Below are 25,424 nucleotides of genomic sequence, written 5' to 3' on the forward strand. Positions count from 1 at the left end.
GCTGAATGGGAAATATCTGGCTACACTCTACCAGTTCTGACATGTAAAATAACAGAGAACTGCATCAACAAATATTACAATAACATTTAAGAAAATTATACACAATTTATTCAAGTATGTGAGATCATTACTGATCAAAATCATTAATAATGGATCAGGGCAGGGGTTAAGGGATTAGAATTTTAATGACAATGTCAACCCTCATGGCAATTTGCTGAACTTATCTCAAAAGATGAAGGATTAGAATGATCGCAAAAATGTATCTCTGCATATATCACTTTCCCTCCTTCATCTTTAACTCACTCACATTTTTACCCTGCCAATTTTCTTCTCTTCTCCTCATATTATCAAGAAGAAGAATTTTAGTGAATGCTTGTTCTGGGTATCTAAGACAAAAAAATTCTGCGAATGCTGACATTTACAATAACCCCAAAATAGTGTTACAACACAAGCTGTTTTAACATTTGCAATAGAAATTGAGAATGAAGGATCCAGTGAAATATCGAACAGATCAACTTAAAGTTTTGTTAAATGAAACTCATAATAGCCTAGACTTTTATGCGAGCTTTCAGATCTGGGCAGCAGGAGGATACTAGAATGCGGCCATGTCAAATCTGCTTTGCAATGATTCAATCTGGCATCAGGTGAAACAGATGCTTCTTTTAGTGGTTACTGGCATCCCCCTGTCTTAAGGAGTCCAGCATCAACTTCCAAACCAGCCATCAATGAGAGGCAGGGAGATATTGTACCTTGCAATGGACTGGAAACTGTTATTTAGTCACAACTTAAAAAATGCAGGTTATATATAAACAAACTCAAAGGATTAAAAAATACACATACTCCACAGACTACCTCTAGTTAGCAGATAGTTCTTTGGTAATTTTTACTGAATTAAAATTTTGTTCACATGGTAAAATCCCTTCAAAACCATCATTTCATAAAAAGACTACCATTTTTCTTTCTGTTAATCAAGCACAAATTAAACAATTAGATAAAAAACTGGACACAAAATATGAAAACAACTACATTTTGAATACTCTGCTCATCATCTTGATGTCTGTTTAGTCCTTTCCACTGTTTGATTTTTGTTTCCCTCTTCCCCCTTCCCCCCGCACCCTCACTCTCATAGTTCTCTGGAGGCACCGTTCACTTCCAGCTCTGTCTGTTAGTCTCTCCCAATGGCAGAAAGGAAGCATAGCGCTGAGGTAAAAGATAAAGGAGTAACAGCTGCCGAGACGTGACAGCAACTTTTCATGCTGTGAGTTAAATGGTCAACTGCACCCTTGAATGAATGCACTGTGTGCAGTTCCCTTGAAATCAATATCCGTAGATGCCTCCTGTCTGAGTCAATCGCTGTAGCTGACAGAATGAATGCTGTTATTGCCATGCTGGAGGTTCCCACCAAGATGTAATTGCATTGTTGCTACTTCCTTTCCTCTATTGTCTTGGTCTTGCTGCCCACTGCCCAGATCCATTTCTTCAAATCTATCAGCACTGAAATTTCCCACGCATTTAGAGTTTGGAGACTGATGTCCACATGTGTCCAGGCTTAAGTTTCAGAAACACTACCTGCAGCCTTGTGCTGTGTTTTTGTTGTGGTGTTTTTTTTTTCCATGCGTTGCATATTCCATTGTCCATGCTCAGGCGTTTTGCTCTTATCGAAACACCTCTGACATCCAACAGGCCCTGTCTCTGAAACAAAGCTCCAGCCTCTCACCTTTTCCAGTGCGCCTCTTCTGCTCCCAGCACAGGCTGCATGACTCCTAGGGAAACACTGGAGTCAGCCCGGTGTTGCAGGTCATGTTGTCCTTCCCGGGCAGTCGTCGGTCATTGAACGTGTGCATGTTGATCACCGCCTCTGTCTTCACCATGACTGGCGCCTGAGGCTTATGTTTCACCCGCCGCTGGCATGTGAGAGATAACCGAAGTTCCTGGGCCATGGTGCTGCATAAGGATCTCTGCAAAAACACCAGACACAAGTTTTTCAGCCCATTTTATTACTTACCAATGTAAAGTTACAATTTGAAATAAAAAAAACATATACAACTTTTGGTCATTTTGAATGATAGGTGTTCATCATAGAGTCATGGAGATATACATCACTGAAGCAATTCCTTTGGTCAACTCATCCATGCTGACCAGATATCCCAAACTAATCCAGTTCCATTTCCCAGCACTTGGCCCATATTCCTCTTAACCCTTCCTATTCACATACCCATTCAAATGCCTTTTAAATAAAAACTGAAAGAACTGCAGATGCTGTAAACCAGAAACAAAAACAGAAATTGCTAGAAAAGCTGAGGAAGTCCGACAACATCTTTGGACAGAAATCCGAGTTAATGTGTCAGGTCATGTGGCCCTTCCTTAGAACTGTTTTATAAATTGTGCAATTGCACCAGCCTCTGCCACTTCCTCTGGCAGCTCATTCTATACACGCACCACCCTCTGCGTGAAAACATTGCCCCTTACAACCCTTTTACATGTTTTCCCTCTCACCATAGCATTAAGTGATAACAAAAAGGTGTGATTCATTTTCTACAAAACAATGCTTGTTCGTCACAATATATCAATGTTTGATCAAAATGCCATATCTCCTGGTCTATTAGTACTGTGGCAGTCCCTTCATCACACAGACTGAATTGTTCAAGAAAGTGATTCACCTTTTCAAAAGACCCTCGGTTAACAATGATAAATGTGTCTGGTACCAATATTTCAAGAATGAATTGAAAACAAAATAAACAATGATTGGTATCCAGTTCAGTACTTTTGATATAAAAGGCAAGATTAAGCTAGACATGTGTCAGGCAAGTGCTATTCCTTTCATGTCTTAACCGCCCTGTAATATCTATATCCTTTGCAAAGTTACATTGCAAACATTGTTTTCTCAATTGTCAATGTGGCTCACTTTTTTTTCTATTATTAGCTGGTCCGTAGGCTGAACAAAAACATTCTCCACATAGTTGTATATTTTTAGGTTGGCAATAATATTTATTTCTTGTGCTGCTAAGCCTATATTTGAAGGCTATTGACCTGTGTGAAGTGCACAGAGATTCAATTCAGAATTATATGTTTCTTGGTTTTCAAGAAATGCTGTTCATAGGCAAGGTTATCCCAGCTTGCACGCAGCAGGTGAGAGAGCATGATTAAAATAATAATATTTAATAGAGTTGCAAGCTGTTTGATTCTACCTCCTGTGGCTTGTTTCCAATTAGGAATATTCCACAAAGCAGGTTTAAAATGAACAGTTTACAACATGGAGTTTCAGAGATGTAGGCCTGTGTTTCATTGTAATGTGGTGAAGGAGCCAAAACATTGCCTAAAGTAATCCTTTGGCAATACTTTGGCTGGGCTTGTATCCTTGTAAAATGTTAATTGATGGTAACATTCACCCACAGTACACAGTGCTATCTGAGTTTTATCAAATATATTTGTCTAAAGCATACTGGAAGGCCTTTGATAAGGTACCTCACGGGGGGCTGCTGAGTAAGGTGAGTACCCATGGTGTTCGAGGTGAGCTACTGGCATGGATTTATGGATTGGCTGTTTGGCAGAAGACAGAGAGTTGGGATAAAAGGTTCTTTTTTGTAATGACAGCTGGTGACAAGTGGGGGCCCACAGGATTCAGTGTTGAGACTGCAGCTGTTCACTTTATATATTAATGATCTGGAAAAGTTTGCCGATGATACGAAGTTTAGGTGGACAGGCAGGTAGTACTGAGGAGTTGGGGAGGCTGCAGAAAGATTTAGACAGTTTAGGACAGTGGTCCAGGAAATGGCTGATGAAATTCACTGTGAACAAGTGCGAGGTCTTTCATTTTGGAATAAAGAATACAAGCATGGACTATTTTTTAAAGGGTGAGAAAATTCATAAAGCTGAAGTATAAAGGGATCTGGGAGTGCTAGTCCAGGATTTTCTAAAGGGTGATTTGCAGGTTGAATCCATGATGTAGAAAGCTAATGTAATTTTGTCATTTATCTGAAGAGGGTTGGAATATAAAAGCAGTGACGTGCTCCTGAGACTTTATAAAGCTCTAGTTAGGCCCCATTTAGGATACTGCGTCCAATTTTGGGCTCCACACCTCAGGAAGGACATACTGGCACTGGAGCATGTCCAGCGGAGATTCACGCAGATGATCCCTGAATGGTAGACCTAACATATGATGAACGGCTGAGGATCCTGGGATTGTATTCATTAGAGTTTAGAAGGTTGAGGGGGATCTATTAGAAACTTACAAGATAATGCGTGTCTCAGAAAGGGTGGACACTGGGAAGTTGTTTCCGTTAGACGGGGAGACTCTGACCCATGGGCACAGCCTTAAAATTCGAGGTGGCCAATTTAGAATGGAAATGAGGAAACATTTCTTCAGCTAGAGTGGTGGGCCTGTAGAATACATTGCCGCAGAGCACATGGAGGCCAGGATGTTGGGTGTCTTCAAGGCAGAGATTGATAAATTCTTGATCTTGCAAGGAATTAAGGAGTACTGGGAGAGTGCCAGTAAGTAGAATTGAAAAGCCCATCAGCCATGAATAAGTGGCCAAATGGCCTTACTTCCACTCCTATATCTTATGGTCTTATGGAAGGGCAGTGGAATCATAAGACGAGTCAATCTGGAAACTTAAAATCTCCTCTCTTTCTTATGGTGAAAATTATGGTGAAAATTCACATTACAGAGCATGTCAGATGATCTGTACCAACACAATCTGGCTCATTTCTGATGACTCCTGTTTACTGTCACTATTTGTGAAATTGTAACATTCATGGCAGGGGAAGGCAATGGGCTTTTGTCAATAGCAACTCCTGAATTGAATTCTTACATCCTAATTTCAATGCCATTTGGCCCATCTAGTCTGCACTGACCTTCTGGAAGCATTTGACCCAGACCCACCCCTTTAGCCTATCCCCATAACTCCACATTTTACCATTGCTAATCCACCTAGTCTTCACATTCCTAGTCACTCTGGGCAATTTAGCATGGCCATCCCACCTAACGTGCATATATTTGGACTGTGGAAGGAAACCGGAGCACCCCAAGTAAACCCACGTGAACACAAGGAAAACACACAAATTTCACACAGACAGTTGCCCAGGGCTGGAATCAAACCCAGGTCCCTGGTGTTGTGAGGGCAGTAGTGCTAATCATTGAGCCATTGTGCCTTGCCTGTTGCCCATGTCCAATGTGACTTTTCTTTACAAACATGCATTCACTAAGCTCAGCAGAAGACAGATGTAACAAGTATTTTTCTGAGTCTTGAGCTACTATATCATTGATCAAGTTTCTCCCATACTCAGACAGGTGTAAGCCTCACAAGTCACGAATTCAAATAGCACACACTACCAGATTGTTCCATGGTCACACTGTCTGTCAATGCTCTGAAACATTTTAATGCTTTTTTTTTGAAATTCAGAACCAAAGGTGAAAGTTGTAGATTCAGACAGCTGCTTGTGGCTCTAATGAATCAGTCATGTTGCCATGGGTAACCAAGAGGTGGGGCAAGAATGGAATTTGCAGCATCAACTCTCCAGTTTCCAAGGAAACAGAGAGACCACTAAAATTCTGTATGTCTCCCCTTCCTGTAATTGAGAGCAAATGACTCATTCTTGTTTACATACCTGTTCACGTTCTGCAGTTTTTCGTAATTTATAAATAAATTCTCCTATTGCCACAAACACTGAGAGCACTAGGCCTGCTGCTAACACAATGAAGATGCCACCAATGTTTTGAATCCCCAGGGCGCTGGCCTCTTTGCTATCTTCCTCAGGGCAGCCGTTGCCTCGCCACCATTTCTCTTTTATCATGTGCAGCTTGCCGTCCTCTTGAAGCTGCAGGACAGCAATGGTTATCTTTTCCTTATATGGTGACCCTGTGACAGAGAGGGATATAAACAATTAATGACAAAGACAAGCTAAAATATCTATTGGATTAATGGTGCTGGAAGAGCACAGCAGTTCAGGCAGCATCCAAGGAGCAGCTCTTGGATGCTGCCTGAACTGCTGTGCTCTTCCAGCACCACTAATCCAGAATCTGGTTTCCAGCATCTGCAGTCAATGTTTTTAACTCTAAAATATCTATTGTGCCAGTACAGTGCACTACGATGTGTGGCATCTTGAAATACTGCTGTCTTGTAATTCATCAGCGTCTCTAGAATTTTAGTTCATTGTCATAAAGGCAATGGTTTTTGAGACGAACTATAACAGGATCAAATGGTACCATCAGCTCTGTCTTCTATTTCATTGTGTCAGTTAAATATTAATTACAAAGAAAATCTCATGGGACAGTTGGCTGTTTGCTAAGGATGAAAAGACTGCAAATGTCATTTAGTTAGTTATAAAATTTACAAGATTACATTTTACTTTGGGATTGTATCTTGAAATTTAAAGTAATATGAATTGGGGTGGGGCTGGGTGGTGGACAGTTCACGTGACCGGTGCTGAAGGCAGTCTGACAACAGGTCTAGGTAGTCTTGCCGCAAAAGATTAACTTGGAAAAATGTGTGAAGAGAAAAAGAGAGAATTTTATTTTGACATTAACTTTACATAATTATACTTAACTTTTCTCATTACTACCAAAAAGATAAATCTACTTTGCTTGAACCTTGTAGCAGGTCCACATACCTTACTACTTAATATTATTGGCAATAGGTAACTTTTGTCAAAACAAGTTTCATAAGTTACTTGGTTCTGAGTCACAAAAGAATTTGTTAACAATACACTAGTGTGATGTTTGACTATTAACAGACAGATTCTACCCAGCTCTGCGCAAATGGTCAGTGGTCTGAAAGAAGTACTGTTCCATACCAAGTGGTGTTCCGATACCATAGCCTTTCGAATCCATAGGTGCTCCAATCTGGGTCAGGTTGCAATTCCTTTGAGTGACATACTCAATGGTGGTAGATTCCATTAGGAAGGCATAATCAGCACCAAGAACTCGTTGGATTCCTTCCTCGTTTGATTTAACGAGTGCTGTTTGCTGCCTGCTGCTCATAAAAGCCCACATCTTCTCAAAAGTGGAAATTTTTGATTTCTGTTGCAAAATGAACAAAAGTGTTTTGCTAATGTTTTCATTTTGAATTATTTAAACATCTGCTGAAAGTCTACATAATCATCTGGATGCACTTGCAGTCCACTTAGAACATCAAAGTAATGGCAAATAAATGTAATACTTGAAAACCTGAAATTAAGGACCAAAGATTACCCTCCGGGAACAGCAAGCAGATTGCATCAGTGTTTTGGAGCTGAAAGCTATTGTGTCTGTAACCACGGTGAACAAACCTGTGCATGTTTTGATCCCCAGTTCAATCTCCTCACTTCATTTTTAAGATTCTTTTTTATTCCCTCCTTTTGTTTCTATTTTCTTAGAGTGGCTGAGGCACCTTTCAGTATCTATCACTTGTGAATCTATATCCTGATGAAAACTAACTCCTTTGGCAGAAGACAGGAGGGGACAGCTTCACTAATTTATTGCTTATTATGTTTTGCAGAGTTTTCTCTGATCTCACATATAAATGTGTTACTGATAGCTCAATTAATACTATTTGAAAATAAAAACTCTTTAGCTTGTGTACTTGAATTACAGTCTTCTGGTGATGATGTATTGTAGGAATGTATTATTATTAAATGCAGTACTTCAGGACTCATGTTTGATTCATATCCACAACATGACAAATGCAGCAAAACCTATCTACCAGTGCTTACACTTTCCTCTCAGCCAGCAAATTAATGAATTTACAGATTAAATGTCAACAATCTGGCTGCATTTGTGAACACAGATCATATTTACCAGAAAACCAATTACAAAATTCAGTTCAAAAACCTTTAACCACCTGGTGACTGAGTGTTCACTGACCCTTAATCTGATCTGAGAATAAAACTTTATTTTAACTAGTGAGATAAGTATTTGCCAACAGATATTGTGCAAAACAGTGATCAGTTGAAGTAACTCAATGCATGTTTCCCAACCACAGTTCATTCATTGAGGAAGCAATATTAATACTTTAAGTTTGAATGGATATAGTTGAAGTGTTGCACAGCTAAAGTAATTTACTGCTGTAAATTCAGAATTACTTCATCAAGACAATTGACTTGTACAATGATCTAGGTTGTACGGACATCATTATTACTTAATGCATGGAACTGTTTTGCTGAAAAAAGTAGGTCCTATTTTGGGGGTTTATTGGATATATCCCAAACATGTGTATGGAGAACACAATGCACACCTAATCAGTAGAACACACAGACTATGCCAACTCTGTGCTGCTTGATCATTTTACTGTGAGTGCAGCCGGCACTACCTACACTGATCATTAGCTACATGCATTCAACAGGAAGGCTGAGAGGATACCACCTTATGCACTTCTCAAAGGTAAGAGGTGCTGTGGTTGCTGAAGGCGCTGAAATCATTCAGGTTTGTGTGCAATATCTGATCAATAATTGCTGACTATGGGAGACAGAATGCACCACTTTCTTTCTTTTAGACACTACACTTCGTGAAAGAGATGAAATGGAATAAAGATATACTGTAGCTTCAGGGAGTACTGGCATTCCTTCAATCACATGGTCAGAAGAGAGCTGTGAGTGATAGTGGAGTTAGTTAATGCCTGGAGTTATGCTCCAAAATCATTGTAGCAATGCAGCATGAAATTTATTGACATAACACAAGTGGTCAAGGTCAGTGACTATGTTTTCAGATACCAGATTCAATGAACTCTACCAAATCAGAACTCATACTGAGCATTTGTAACTTCACAGCATCCTCACACATTGAGCACTATTGGAAGCCTTACATCTGTATCTTACTGTTTGTACATGCTGCCATTTCTTTAACTATGACAGCCATATCACCTTTGAAGACTGAGTCTCAATGGGCATACTTGAATGGGGCCTGCTGTATAGTTGAGCAGGAGTCCCCATTTCCTATTGCTGGCACCAGGGAAACTGTCTCAAGTTTCATGGACAGTGGAAAGAGCCTCCACAGCGAATGGTCCATAACAGTATTGGGTACAAAACTTGCAACATTGATCAGCCCTCCAACTTGGGGAAATTCAACATACAGCAGGCACATTATTTAGCTGTTGGTGCCTATTGTTCAGATAGTTGCTTTTCTACTGCATCAAAAATGCTTTCTTTGAGTTAACTACCATTATTGGATACATTTATTTAACTAGTATTCCTGCAAAGTTGATGAAATAGCATTTATGGTGCCACATTTGAACTTTGAAAACTGTGTTCTTCCTTTCCGGTCAGATTAGCTTCTTATTATCATGTTACAATAGTAAATGTTAAGAATCCTAAGCAATTACATAAAATAAAGGCAATCAGTTCATAGAACTTTAACTGAGGTGGAGCTGAACAATTTTTTGTCAATACTACTTTTAAGTTTGCCCCTTCTCGCCAGTCAACCCCACCTTCTAAATCCTTGATTGTCAGTTGTTAGAAAAATAGTGATATATAAAGAGATAGAGAGCAAGGTAGTTTAACAACTTGGCCTTCATACCTCCCTTTGGCATGAAGTTACATTGATTTCCAATTGTTAATTAGATTTTGATAAAGATGTAATATCAGCAGTTTAAATGTTTCATTCAGATTTGACCACAGTATTGACATTCGAGGCTTAACGTGACAGCCAATGCTGAACAAAAATTGAAACTCGTGTATGTTAAATTTATAGTCTATATTATTAAGATTAGTCAACAATTTCTTGTTAAAAGTTTAATCTGGCAAGTCCAAGCCATTATTAAACATTGCATCCTCGGTACAATTACAAACAGCAACAGTCAGGAAGTATTCAGTCTGTCAAAAATAATACATTTATATTGTGCCTTCAAAGCACTTTAAAGTAAATAAATTTAATAATTGTTGTAAGCTAGAAAGCATAGCAGCATGTTTACACAGAATACGCACTCACAAACAGCAACATGATAATTGTTATGATACTGGTAGACTATGAACTATTAATGTTCAATATTCATCATCTGATGTTTTTACCAGAGACCTTCATGGATTAGAATGGTTCTACAGCAGAAATAACCTTCAGCTAAAATAGCTGCAATAATTGCTTGACCACAGATTGAGGCTTGTTCAGGAAATCAATTTGGAATAAATGAAATCAGCTGATATGGAACGAGAGGCTTGCATCTCTTGTTTAAAGTTATATTTGCTTGAGCTGTACACATAGAACATACAAGATTACCTAAAACTTTCCAAACTTACAAAGCCAGATTCAGGAATAGACAAATGAACCATAAGCTGCTTGATAACACAGCAGAGGGAGAGAGAAAGAGAGAGCGAGTGAATAGTAAGGATTGATATTAGGAAGGATTGGTAGGGCTGTCTCTTTCTCCGTTTCCTTATCATCTTTAAAACCAGCAACAATGATAAAACAAATCTGAGAACCATTGAAGCTTCTACAGTTCAGGTTTAATGTTAAAATCTCAAGGATTTTGAGAAGCCTTTAAATGCTATATTCAATATCATCTGAACCCAATTGACCTTACCCATTTTTCAAAGTTTCTGCATGTGTTTGTGTGTGTGTTTTGAATGTCATACTTCAATTTTTCTCAGGGTTAGTAGGAATAAAATTCCTATTTCTACCAATCAAGGAAGGCCTTGCAATTAGATCCTTAATTTTGAACTAGTGAACAATGTCTTTATTGAGGTGTGATAGATCAGTGCGCTAAACAGAATTCAAACTCTTTGTTTATTGAGAGGAGTTGATTGTGCTTTGTGATGCTGATAAAAGGTAAATATTGGCTAGAACACAGGGCCAGCTCCCCAGCTTTTCTTTGCAATAGTTTCATGGGATCTTTTATGACCACCTGAGAGAGCAGAGAAGACCTCAGTGTAATGTACCGTCAGACAGTTAGAACTCTGGACCATGCAGTACTCCCCTCAGTACTGTGCTGGAAGGCCAGCCTTCATTTTCTTTCTGTGCACATGTGCTAGAGTGAGGTTTGAACTCTCAACCTGCTGATTCAGAGACCAGGACTATCAACTAAACAATGACTGAAATGTAGTTATTGTATGATTGACAGTCAATACAATTACTTCCTAAATCACTAACCGATTAATTTTAATGGGATGAGTGGCTTTGGGAAACATGATTTCACTAAATTTCAAAAGAATTTTGTATAGCAAGATCAATTCAAATGCACTTTTGTTTGTCTTTGCTTTGAGGAACAGTTGGATTGATAGGACTTCATTAAATAGGATTTGATCATTCTACTCTTCATTGTGAAAGCACAGCACAGGTATGAATGGCATAATCACATGACTTGCATGTGACGATTGCATCTTTGGTTCCCGCCTTTTATCTGAAGAATAAGTAAAAATCTATGCAAGCTCTTCTTTCTGTAAAAGAAAATGTCACTTTAAAGATGGAGTTATGTTTCACACACAGTGGATATGGTGGTGACATGGAAACACAGCCCTCTTATTGAATGGATGAGCAACTATTGTCAATTCATGAGTGACAAATCACAGCAGAGTTACAGATAACTTGAAGCAGAATAAATTGGTTTTACTACTTCCCATTGTGTATGCAGTTTATGCCAATCATGATTAGCAGATACAAAAATAATCTTTTCATGTTAATCCATCATTCCCATAACAACTATTTAATTGTAAAGGGTGTTTTAATCATTTGCGTGATTAATCTGTTCCACCAACTAGTATGCTCAGTGATTGTGATGGAAAGGCAGATTGGAAAATTAGATGACAGTCAGAGTAACATTACAATAAATTGACTTTGTCACTGGATTCAAGCTCTGAGAGATAAGATGTAATCTGGTTTGATTTCCCACCATGACCCTATAATATTACTATTTATCCCTTAATAATGTTAAGGATGAACACAATGAGTTATGGTGTGGATTACACTGCATGAAATGATAATGGAAGCAGATTCACCAGTAATACTGAAAAGAAAACTGAAAAATATGGAAAAGGAAAAATAAAATGTGCAGGTCTGTGGGAGAAATGAGTCGGCGTGGGTCAGAACTAATTGGGTAGCTCTTTTAAAGAACTGACGAAGGTATAATGAGCCAAATAGCCCTACTTTGTACTATACAACGTTTTACTGAACACTGAACAGTTAATTAATCAACTGCTGTTCAACAACTGACCTTCCTCCATCATAAAGTCACTGATGATAGCACAATGATCAACACCATTCACAATTTCTCAAATACTGAGCCAGTCTACATCTACATGCAGGATGCCCTGAATAAAATTCTGGCTTAGGTAAGCAATACTTGTGCCACCTCAGTGCAAGAAATTATCATTTCAAACAAAAAAGAATTTTACTATCTCCACTCAATGTTCAAATAGCATTACTACTGACCAGGAATGTATCTGCACTGACCATACAAATACTATGGATATCAGAGCAAGTCAGTGACTCGGAACTCTGAAGTAATTCCTGAACCCCCCCAAAGCTTGTCCACCATCTACCAGGCACAGATTAGGAGTGTGATGGGAAATTCTCCTCTTATTTGGCTGAGTGTAGCTTCAACCACAGTCAACAGACAAGTAAAAAACACCATTCAGTATAAAGCAGCCAGCCGGATGTCCATTCCCTCACCCCAATCTATCGCCTTGAACATTCACTTTCTCCATATCCGATGCACAGTGGCAACAATACAGAAATTGACCATGCATCCTTTGGCAGCGCTTTTCCAGGATCCCTGCCAACTAGAGTGGACTGAGAACACCACATCCTGCAAGTTCCACTCCAACTCCCAATCCATCCTAACTTGGAATTATGTTGTCATTCAGTCACTATTGCTGGGTCAAAATCCTGTAGACCCCTCTGCAACAGCACTGAGTGTACATATGCCATGGGAACTATAACAGTTTCAGAAGGTGGCCCATTTGATCTTCTCAAGTGTGGTTAGAGATGGACAATTATTTCTGGTCTTACCAACAATACTCAAACTGCACAAGTAATATTAAAAAAAATGCATCTTTCCCCGCTGAAACTTTTAGTGTTCCACTTCAAAACAAAACATAGCTCTTAAGATCAGAATTTTTGTAGAAGAAATATTTTATGACTATTTTTAGCCTTCAAAATAAAAGTGATATTCAGGGCTATGTGTGAATGGAAAAAATAAATGGAAAGATTGGTGTCGAGTTGTGCTTGAGGCAATGCAGGCTGCGAACAATGTCGAATTGGAACTGGAGCAGGTCAGGGGCAAATCAGAGGGTGCCCATATTCTATCTAATGCAGCAAAACAAATTTTTCCAAGTAATCCTCCGTTATAGGCTGTCTTATACTTCAAACTGATGATCACTGCAAAGACTAGGTTTGGTAAAAGGTAAATGTGGCAACATATTTCATAAAAAGCATGGAGGTGTGTTGATTTTATGAAGGTTTTGCAAGGAATACAATGTGAGATGTTCACTTGAAATAAGGCTGAAAGCTGATTTACAACAAAATGTCAGAACAAAAGAAATAGGAGCAAGAGATGGTTGTGGGCCTATTGAACCCACGGTTCCATTCAGTATAATTGTGGCTGAACTTTTTACATTAGTTCCACTTTCTTGATTGATTCCCATATCTATTGCTTCCCTTAATGGCTGAAAATCTATTGATCTCAAGCTTGGATATATTCAATTAACTGAGCATTCACAACCCTCTGGGAGATAGAAATCCAAAGATTCACAACCCTCTGAGTGAAGACAGTTTAAAGTTAACTACATTTTTTTGGTAATTGATCGCTTCCTTTATATTTATTTGTTCAAGATCTTACAAAGTGTTTTTACATTTTTCAAAAACACTATCCAATGGTACTATCACTTTCTTGATTATCCTTTGCTTAATGTGCATTTTGCAACGTTGTAAGTTGCACCTCTCAATCTAAAACTAGTCCTAACTTATTTTGTTGGTCACAGTTTTTCAATGGCATTTTTCATGCTGAAAGGGATAACATATTAATTAAAATTTAATGCCATTTTATATCTACTACTTTTCAGCCTAAATCCCTGCTCTAGCTCCATCTTCTTTAATTGATTTGGTTTCAATTTAAGATCCTAGATCTGGACACAACCACATCACTTCCTAACTTAATAACACCACATTAAAATCATTCTTTCCCACAGAATCCTTTACTGTACGTTGCGAATTAACTTTGTCTCATTACAAAGTAAAAGATCTAAAGTAGATCATTCCCTATTGATTCTTCTTGAATCTATTATTCTGGAAATCTGCCTTGAATGCATTCTGTGGATTTGTCCTTCAAACAACTTTTGCCAATTTGCATTTTGTAGACAGTAAGAAAATTAAAATCCTCCATGATTATTGCATAACCCTTGTTAATTACTTTGTAATTTCCTGATTTACCTCTTGGCGAATACTGAAATTACTATGTATCGATCTATAAACTACTTTTATGTGTTTCCTGCCTTTTGTTATTCCATAGTTCCACCCATATGTAAATCTACTTTCTTGCTATTTCTGGTTTAAGATCTTTTCTTCTTACTGCCTGCATTTCATCCACAATTATCAGGACTATCAGATCCTTTCCGTACTCTCTATCTTTTCTGAAAGTCATGTTCCCAGGCATGTTTAAAAATTAGCCATCATGTAATCATATCTTAATGTCCATTTACCTCTATTTGCACCATAAATATGCATCTTGTTACAAATGCTTCAACTGTACTCAGTAAAGATCTTTTAATTTTAAATTTTCACCATATTTTCTTCAATTGGCCTGAGCTGCTAAAATTCTATTATTATCGTTAAGCTCTCTTTTTCTTTCTACTGCAACATTCTAGGTACTTTTGCAAGGTTTGTGAAGGTTTGTAGCTCTGGTTGAGGTTTAGGATGTAGGTTTGCTCGCTGAGCTGTAGGTTTGATATCCAGTGGTGACCTCCAAGTGAAGCTTCACTTGAAGGTCACCAGTGATGATGTTACCTAGCCAGGTAATGAAACGTCTGGATATCAAACCTACAGCTCAGCGAGCAAACCTACACCCTATTCTAGGTATTATCTAAATCTACTATCATATACAGGTTTGATTTTTTTCTTTACCCTTGCTGTTCAAAGCTCTCTTTACTAATTTGCTAGAACACTGATCTCATCATAGTTTGAGTAGACAAGGTCCTTCTCTCTGTTCATGGTGTCAGCGTTCAATTATTGAAACCCCTTCCTCCACTCTTACAGTCTGGAAACTGTAGACTCCACAAATTCCCACACCATCCTCCACACCACCTTTTTTATCTTGTACCTTTAACTTTCCAAATGTTGAAGCTAGTTGATCTACATCATTGAACTTTGGAGGAGAGCTTTTTGGGGACTGGGGTGGGGGTCAGTGATAACCAAGTGTCACTGCTGAAGGAGAAAATATTCTCCAACTGTTCACACAGTCTCATTAGCCAGATGAATATAGAATAAATATCATTGCACTTCATGAGTCATTTCTGGTCCCTGTACCAGTCATTCTTGACACCTTCTTGCACTGGTCTGGTTTTAAAGGCATGTAATAATAGTTCTAGTATTACACACACCTTTTATTCTCTAAAGTCTCAAAAAGCTGTGGAAGTACATGGAATCTATATCAAATGAAAATGTAAAGGACTGGGAAGAGAAAACTCAGAAGTCCATTTGTTCAGTCCCAACGGTAAGAAAAATAATAATATGTCTCTGTAAAACACCTTGGGATCATTTTCAACAATGGGAGCATCAGGTAAGTGCAAATAACTGTTAAGTGCGGACTTAATGTTGCATTTTCTTCACAAAATGAGCTCAAAGTGCTCTTTCTGGAACATTTTAAGGTGGTATAAATGCTCAAGTATTCCAACGTGCTTCACTACATTGTATTAGCCAGAGAATGTGGCGGAAAAGCAGGCAGGAGGCATTGCTAGTTGGAAATTTTCCATCTCAGCATAAACAAAATATTAAGACCAGCTAAAATCCACTAAACATTGGACAGCATAACTGCAACAAGCTGGCTGAGTGACCTGTTTGGAGGTAGACTTGGAACAGCCGTGAAGAAAGCTCCCAGTACTTCCATGATCTCGAGACCTGGCTTTAATCTCACTGTTATTGTTTCATGCTATAATCAGCTCTGGATCATAGCCCACATAAATTCATCATTGCTGCAAGAGAAAAGGGGGCTAGATCATAGACAGTCTGTGCATTCTCCATCATTCAATATGTTGATAGTTAATTTAGGCTTCAACTCCACCTGCTGCTGACTGGGTGGGTATCATCTGGCTGCCTGAGAGATCAAAAATCTTTCTGTCCCAACCTTAGCTGTATTCAAAGCCGTGTAAGGTAGGGGATTCCATAGATTCATAGTGAAATCATTTCTCATCTCAACCATAAATAATCAAATCCTTATCCTGAACTTGCATTCCTTGTTTGAGATTCCCTCTCTGTGCCTACCCCAATACTTCCCTTCAGAATCTTGTATGTTTCAATTGCATAGTTTCTCATTCTGCCAAATTCCGAAGAATAAAGATTTGATTTCCTCAGATTCCTAGCATAAGACTAACCCTCTTATCTTCAGGAAATTTATTGCAAAATGTCATTGCACTACCTCCAATCGAAGTGCAAATCTTCAAATATGGAGAGCAAAAACAGCATACAGTGGTCCAAATGCGGTCTCACTGAACTTCTGTACTCAGTGAAGCCTGCTATATTCCTGATCACCAGTCCATATATGAAAAGCCAACCATGCCACTTGGCTTTTTGGTGTTCCTTCATACTAACTTTCTTTTAGACTAATTTTGAACAAAAGTCATACCAGACCCAAAACATTAACTTGGTTTCTTTCTCAATGGATGTTGCCAGACCTGCTAAGTTTAACCAAAATTTTGTGGTTGTTTCTGATTTCCAGAAATCACAGTAATTTGCTTTTGTGCTAATTTCCCAAATTCCCTGCATGAGCACACTCTGCAGTTTGCTGGTAACTACACTGACAAGAAATGGCATACCTGGAGTACTTAAAATGAAATAAGCCCATAAGGTGCTTTAAGTTTTGAAGTTTCTTGACATATAGTCATGACGAATCAGTCCAATTATTTTGTTTCTATCTTCAGGGCAATATTTTGCTCTCACTAGTTCTCTCTAAACTCAGATCTTGTTGGAATATTGTTCCATGATCTCTAGATATTTCTCAGTATGTCCTTTAAGTCATCATATTTTACTTAAATTATTGTTTTTGGGCTTTTGGCATTTGTTCCTTGTCAGTTGACCCAAGAAGGAAGTGAGGACTGCAGATGCTGGAGATCAGAGCTGAAAATGTGTTGCTGGAAAAGCGCAGCAGGTCAGGCAGCATCCAAAGAACAGGAGATTCGACGTTTCGGGCATAAGCCCTTCTTCATTCCTGTAACACATTTTCAGCAGTTGACCCAAAAAGGTAACCAACTGTGCAGTTCAATTGTCCCCATCAATTGCAGCAAGTGTCAACAAGCTAACTGACCAGAGGAACATCACAGTTGAAAACCATAAGCCAGTGTTCATATTTGCATAATTTTCACAAAAGACGATCACCAGGATTGGCAACCCTGGATTGATTTTCTTCCTTACCTTGGGTCCAATTTTCAGCTTTAACGGGAAGATCAAGTAACTGCATAGACTGGAAATGTTTCTGGTGTACAACTCAGTGATTTATTTTGGAATCATGGCAGCCTGGTTGAAATAATTTGGTTGATGGAACGCATTCATCTTAAGTAAGATGGGAATTAAATTGTTAATTTGCTATTAAATGTTGCCAAACTGTTGCATTTGTACTGGGGCCTGGCATTCTTTACAAATCTCACAAAGATATCTGACATTTACAGTAGTAATTATATGCTACTGGGAAAGAAAGGAGCTATTTTGAGCCTTAAGAATGCTCTAAAATGGGGCACAACCAGATGAAAAATGAATATTAGTCAAATGAGTATTGAATTAAATGATTGCACAGTATGCTTTCTCTTTTTAAGTCTCGGGCTTATATTGTCCATAAAGTAGCTATCAGCAGAACTACACTTCACATTAAGTAAATAGAAATAAACATTGTGTCTCAGGCTTTATATATTGATCATAATTAAAATATTCAAACACTAAATCCTTGAAGAGTCATGTTAATAATATGAAAGATCATTATGCCTTGAAATATTGAAGTTTCAAAGATTTTTCTTCACTTAATGAATTTCTAAATTAATCAGGTGAATTTCTGTGACCACCTTGAATCAACCTTTAACATGAATCTATACAACCCATTCCACCAACCTCAAGCCAGTTGAATAGTCATTGGTCAGTTTGAGTCTTGATGACAGGCAGAATCCACAGGAGAAGGCTAAGAGTCGGCAAACATTATGACACAGGATCAGCAAGGTCACTTTTTGTGAGCAAAATGTCCAGGACAGATTTTGGAAATGTGTCACATTTATAGGATACGAGTTCTTATTTGATGGTGGAAATGAGAACAATTAAGAAACAGCATTATTCTGCTTTAAACTACGCAACAGCTGACCTGGTTTCTTGAAATGGAAAGTATTATATCCTTCACCTTGCTGAGCATAATTTCAATAATAAAAGGAATGCCTTGTGGCAAAATAATGGCCTAAGATTTGGTTCCCAAGCAAGTGTAGTTACGGCAATTACCTTGTGCTATCTCTCATGTACACAAAAGCCTAGTCTAATTCAAAATTATGGAACTTTCTTGGTCTCAGTTTGTGCCACTTACTACATTGTGTATTTCCTGATTTTTTTAAAGATTGTTTTACGGGATATGAGGCTGACTGGCTCAGTCATCATTTGATCATTTTCTTTATGACAGCTTGTCCATCAAAGTCCATTTGACCAGATAGTAGAAAATCAATGTTGAAGGAAGCCTGAGAAAAGTTTTCATTGTTAAAAGCTTTGGCATTTGATGTTGGGCAAAGTAAGTACAGAAATACTCAGGGGATTAATCTCTGCACAGAACAGCAGCAGATAAAACAATTGCTCTTGTCTTGTTAGATAACTATATTCTACACTAAAATAATAGTCAGTATTTTTTTAAATACAGGATTAAAAGAACAAGTGTGGAATATAGCTAATTGGGAGATGCATTCAAAACACAATCAAACATTGTGAAAGTGAGGACTGCAGATGCTGGAGACCAGAGTTGAAAAATGTGACCCTAGAAAAACATAGCGGGCCAGGCAGCATCCGCGGAGCAGGAGAACCAACGTTTCGGGCATAAGCCCTTCTTCAGGAATTCTTCAGGAATCACTCCTGAAGAAGGGCTTATGCCCAAAACATTGATTCTCCTGCTCCTTGGATGCTGCCTGGCCTGCTGTGTTTTTCCAGCAACACATTTTTCAACAATCAAACATTAAAACTCAGTCAGTAGGCTTTGTAGTTTAAAGTTCGATCAAAAACAATTATAAGGAAATTGCTATTCAGCTAATTGATTTAAATTAATTTCCAAGTAAATTTAGAAGTGTCACTGATTGCCCTTCAGATTGTGGTAGTTTGATTTCTTTTAATCGGCCAATACAGTGGGATCCTTCAGGAAAGTACTATGGCTGGATTGCTTTTGGACAAGTGTCAGCTGAACAGCCTTCTCTGATCGTTTAACAATTCCTAATACTTTCAGTCATTAATGCTGTTTGCATTCTCCACTTACTTTCCAAAAATAAAGCAACTAAGTCTTACATTAAGCAGATTCACTTGAGTATGGCAGCTTTTCTATCATTCTCTTTCTCTTGTACCTCTAGTGTCTCTGTCAATCCCTTTGTCTGCCTCCTGCAATGTTCTTGGAGGGGGGGGGGGGGGGAAGGTGGAGGGGGTTGTTGTGGTTTGGGCGGGGGGAGCTATTTATAAAGGCACTTTCTGCCCACTTAGGAATCTACTGAAAGGTATCAACCCACCTGCGCATCTGTCCTCCCTTGTTGGTGCCCACCCCTTCCTTGTCACCCTGGAGCCTCTCTCCTCACTTGTCTCTATAGATCCACTGATGATACTGGGGAAGGATTAGTTGCAGGACTGGCAGCAGCCAATGCTCCTGGGTTACTGAGGAGTTGCCAGACTTTCAATTAGCCAGCAATAGTAGGTGGCAGGATTTCCACTTTAGATTAGATTAGATTAGATTAGATTAGATTACTTACAGTGTGGAAACAGGCCCTTCGGCCCAACAAGTCCACACCGACCCGCCGAAGCGCAACCCACCCATACCCCTACATTTACCCCTGACCTAACACTATGGGCAATTTAGTATGGCCAATTCACCTGACCCGCACCTCTTTGGACAGTGGGAGGAAACCGGAGCACCCGGAGGAAACCCATGCAGACACCGGGAGAATGTGCAAACTCCACATAGTCTGTCGCCTGAGTCGGGAATTGAACCCGGGTCTCAGGCGCTGTGAGGCAGCAGTGCTAACCACTGTGCCACCCCACTTTACTAGTGACTTCTTCTGTGGGAGGACACATGCTGCCCACTTAAGTGCCTGATTGCAGTTAAATGAACTGGGTGCCCCTTGGGTACACGACACTGGTCGCTCACCAGTTTCTCCCCTGCCAGTGGGCTGAACCCATGTCACCAACATAGCATTTTATCCACGCTTTGAAGTTAAATCTTAAAGCTTCTGAATTAATCTTGGCGTTTGTCGGATTTTCATAAGAGTAAAAATATTCATAAGAAATTTGCCCATTGAAATCCAGAATTCTAATGGATTGTATTTAATTTGCTGTTTCATGGGAACACCCATCTTTCACTCCTTGATAGAAGCAATTGCTTAAGATAAGAAACATAGAGAACTCTGAAGAAATTCAGCAAGTCTGGCAAAATCTCTGGATGGAGAGGCAAAGTTAACACATTGAGTGTGGTGTGACATCTTCAGAACGAGACTTTAAAGGTTTCAGAACTTAATTAAAGTAAACCCCTTTGTGACCCATGATGATAACTGAAAATATTTGTTGTGAAAGTTGTCATCCATGGGCACCAGGAAGAGATCGTATCAGTGAATAAAATATGGCAAGTTACTCCGACAGCAACAACAACTGTAGCAGAGGTGGGAAAGAAATACATTGACTAATATAGTTGTTATCAAATTGTGAAGGCATACTGTACCTTTAAGAGAGTTAAAAGCTCGCAGAACTACCTGACACAGCACAAAGTGTTCAGAACAAGGTTACAATGTAGCATTTGGTTGAACAGCTAGCAGTAGCTGGGTTGCTAAGAGACAAAAACAAATTTCAAATTTGGCCAATCAGTTTAAATTATGCTAGGACAAAGTGAGAACTGCAGGTGCTGGAGATCAGAGCTGAAAAATGTGTTGCTGGAAAAGCGCAGCAGGTCAGGCAGCATCCAAGGAGCAGGAGAATCGAAGTTTCGGGAATAAGCCCTTCTTCAGGAAGAAGGGCTTATGCCCGAAACGTCAATTCTCCTGCACCTTGGATGCTGCCTGACCTGCTGTGCTTTTCCAGCAACACATTTTTTAGTTTAAATTATGCCCCAAGATACCAAACTCCAATCAAGTTTGAATTTAGTATTTTGATAATATTAAAACCAATGAAACAATCTAATGCTTTGGGGTATAAATATCAGATATTTTTAACACTTAGTCAAAGCGGCAAAGAGAATGGCCAGAAGACCAACAGATGTAGGTAGCTAGTATGAGCTCTCTGAGAGGTACCTGCGTGGAGAAGGCGTTTACACAGAAATAAGCAATAAAACCGACCTGGAGAGAGAATCTACAGAGGAAGACCTACAGAGGACACTCGGCAAATGTGTTTTTTTTTCTGTAAATGGTAGGTGGGTTTTTTTTTATTAGATCAGTATTGTAGTGGGGGAGGTAAAAGATAGGTTTAAGAGAAAGGAGTTATAAATTGTTGTTTGTTCATATTCTGGGAGACTTCATCAGACTTTTAAAAATGTTGTTAATTTTTACTTTAAATAGTGACTTTTGGGAAGTTCTTTGCGTCTCGAATTTGAACAGATCACAGCATGGGATGAATCTTTTCCGTGCTGTTGGTTTAAATTAGCAGAGAGGCTTACCCCATGTCATAATACCGTGCTGTTATTGAATATTTGAAAGAGAAAAGCTGATAATTGTATACAACAGAGATGCCCCTTATAAAGCTTCGTAAAGAAAGCTAGAACTAAATTACTATTAATAACAGGGAAAGGGATGGGTGAATGTGAAAACAAATATGGCTCCACACTAGTCACGCTGATTATCCCTATGTACTATTTTCTGGCTGGTTACAGACTAATCTTGTTACACAGTGTGAACAGCGCAGCCACACATCCTGTTGGCAAGAAGAGGAGAACAAAAAACATAAATCATGAAAACATATATAATTTTCATTGGGAATGTCATCCTCGATGGATAGTCAAAACACTTAAAGTGTAAATGAGTACAAAAGGAGATTGTTATCAACAGAGATTTCATCTGGTACAATGTTCCAGTTGCTGTGATGCCAAATAATGCAATTTTCAGAGAAAGCATTCTAATATACAGCATTCAGCAGTTATCAAATACAAGGTTTGTGTGAAGAATTGTAACTCGGGTGCTCATTGTTGTGGTTCTGTTCGCCGAGCTGGGAATTTGTGTTGCAGACATTTCGTCCCCTGTCTAGGTGACATCCTCAGTGCTTGGGAGCCTCCTGTGAAGCGCTTCTGTGATTTTTCTTCCGGCATTTGTAGTGGTTTCAATCTGCCGCTTCCGGTTGTCAGTTCCAGCTGTCCACTACAGTGGCTGGTATATTGAGTCCAGGTTGATGTGCTTGTTGATTGAATCAGTGGATGAGTGCCATGCCTCTAGGAATTCTCTGGCTGTTCTCTGTTTGGCTTGTCCTATAATAGTAGTGTTGTCCCAGTCAAACTCATGTTGCTTGTCATCTGCATGTGTGATACTAAGGATAGCTGGTCATGTTCTTTTGTGGCTAGTTGGTGTTCTTGGATGCGGATCGTTAGCTGTCTTCCTGTTTGTCCTATGTAGTGTTTTGTGCAGTCCTTGCATGGGATTTTGTATACTACATTGGTTTTGCTCATGCTGGATATTGGGTCCTTTGTCCTGGTGAGTTGTTGTCTGAGAGTGGCTGTTGGTTTGTGGGCTGTTATGAATCCTAGTGGTCGTAGTAGTCTGGCTGTCAGTTCGGAAATGCTCCTGATGTATGGTAAAGTGGCTAGTCCTTTGGGTTATGAAATACATTGTACTGTAAATACACTCAGGGTAATAGCACTACTAAAGTTATTGTATATTCTCAAACCTTTATGTTTATGGTGAAGTATTTATCTTTTTCCCTCAGTAAAGTTAGTTTGTTTGTCCAAATGGGTTGCCATTGGAACCACAGACAATGGCTCAGATCTTGTTGTTAATGATGACCATTGTATGCAGCTGCCCGCTGACTGTCCGATTTTGAAAAACAACCTATAATTATTGCAAAAGAATATATTGTCCACAACTGTGGATCTCAGATTCCTATCAGTAAGGTCAGCATTTGTATGCTTCCTCAGCCAATGAGAATGATAAATTCTTAACAGAGCATGTAAGGCATAAAACAAGAAAAGTTATTTGCTATATTTAATTCAATACAAAATTATGTAAAGGGAGCAAGGAAAAGACAGAGAGGTAAAAGAAACAGGAAGAAAAAAAGTTTAGCTTGAATTTATTTATTTGAAAAACATATTTATTGTTAAAAAGTGATGAAAATAAAGAATGTGACTCAACATATAAGGTAAATTTTCAAAGCTGGGTATGTTTTTTGGCAGTATTAAGGCTCTTTTTAAAAATTCATTCACAGGATGAGGGAGTCACTGGCTAGGCCTGCATTTATAGCCCATCCCTAATTGCCCAGAGTCAGTCAAATTGCTGTGGGTCTGGACTTACATGTAGGCCAGACCAAGTAAGGATGGCAGTTTCCATCCCTAAAGGACATTAGTGAACCAGGTGGGTTTTTCCGAACAATTGTCAATAGTCATTCATTAGACTCTCAGACAGCATTGATATACAGAGGAAACATGGGATTGAAGTCCATAGCTCCCTGAAAATAACCACAACTTAGATTGGATAGTAAAGAAAGCGTACGGCATTCTTGCCTTTATTGGTCAGGAATTGAGTACAAGAGTTTGGATGTCATGTTGCAGCTTTATAAGACTTTGGTTAGGCCGCACTTAAGAGTATTCTGTTCAATACTGGTCCCCACATTACAGGAAAGATGTGGAGGCTTTGGAGAGGATGCAGAAGAGATTTACCAGGATTAGAGGGTGTGAGCTATAAGAAGGGGGTAGAAAAACTCAACTTGTTTTCTCTGGAGCAGCAGAGGCTTAGGGGAGACTTTATAGAAGTCAATAAATTTATAAGATGCTTACATAGGGTTGATATTCAATTTTGGATAAGCACATGAATATGCAAGGAATGGAGGAATATGGATCATCAGCAGGCAGATAGGATTAGTTTAATTTGGTGACATGGACCAAAAGACCCATCCCTGTGCTGTACTATTCTATGTTCTAAATTCCAGATTTTTATTGAATTCAAATTCCACTATCTGCCATTGTGGGAATTGAACCCAGTTTCCCAGAACATTAGCTGCGTCACTGGATTAGCAGTCCAGTGATAACATCACCAGGCCATGGTGCTATCAACAATTCATTGATACTTTCTGGCTTGTCCAGTCAGTATCTAGAAAGTCCAGTGGATAAGTAATATCCTTCATGTTTCTGGATACTCAGGTACTAGCTTTTGGAGAAATGGAGGATAAATTGGGCAGCACCTTTGTGATTTGTGTATGTGCAGATGTAAGAAGTTGCTGTCCAATGTACTCAACTGCAGTCAGGACTAATAGCCACACTATTATTCTTAAGGCAAAGTTTAAGCCATTGTATATATTTGCAGAAACTAAGAGTCTATTTGAAGTTTCATGGCTATTCACAGTGATATGATGGACAGTAATGCCAAAACTGGAAAGGAATTTGACTTGTCATTGCATACTTTCCTCAATTTTAGAATTTCACTTCATGTATTTTTGAATGTTGTACCACTTAACCAGCAAACTAAAGGCACAGATCAAACAAACTAACTGAACCAAATAGCTTAAAGTGTCAGTACTTGCAGGAGCCAGCTGCCGAATATTTCCTCTTCAATTGTTGATGGTGATATGCAATGGCTGTAAATTTAAGCCATTTAAGCAATTATTACAGGGATCCTTCATGTGGAGGGATTAGTATCTTAAATACAGCTAAAAATAATAAATATCTCTCAATTTAACTTACATTTCATCACCCTCTGTCCATACTGACATCACCACTTCCAATTCGGATCTCTGATTCCTGTACTATCTGGTCACAATACTTTTTGCAAATGTTATTGATATGAATAAAGTGGCACATGTTTATAATCTATAAGGTTAAAGGGTGAGTGAAAGACTTAACACCCACTGTTCCGAATAAAAAGATGAGAAGATGATCAACATGAAATGGCTATAAATTTTGAGGAAAAAGAGTAATAAG

At 38.8% G+C, this 25,424-nt stretch overlaps 1 protein-coding gene across 1 annotated transcript in view; it reads right to left on the reverse strand.

Annotated features, from left to right (window-relative positions):
* Positions 1–967: 967 nt before the first annotated feature.
* Positions 968–25,424, reverse strand: part of LOC132829794 (glutamate receptor ionotropic, kainate 3-like) — a 484,473-nt gene continuing 460,016 nt past the window's right edge. The window contains exons 15-17 of the mRNA XM_060847158.1: positions 6,796–7,021; positions 5,611–5,861; positions 968–1,958 (exon numbers count right to left, since the gene is read on the reverse strand). Coding sequence (XP_060703141.1) covers positions 1,764–1,958; positions 5,611–5,861; positions 6,796–7,021 — 672 coding nt within the window. The 3' untranslated portion in view covers positions 968–1,763. The remainder of the gene's footprint in view (positions 1,959–5,610; positions 5,862–6,795; positions 7,022–25,424) is intronic.

The sequence above is a fragment of the Hemiscyllium ocellatum genome, chromosome 30 (assembly GCF_020745735.1).
Source record: "Hemiscyllium ocellatum isolate sHemOce1 chromosome 30, sHemOce1.pat.X.cur, whole genome shotgun sequence".
NCBI classification, from domain to species: domain Eukaryota; kingdom Metazoa; phylum Chordata; class Chondrichthyes; order Orectolobiformes; family Hemiscylliidae; genus Hemiscyllium; species Hemiscyllium ocellatum.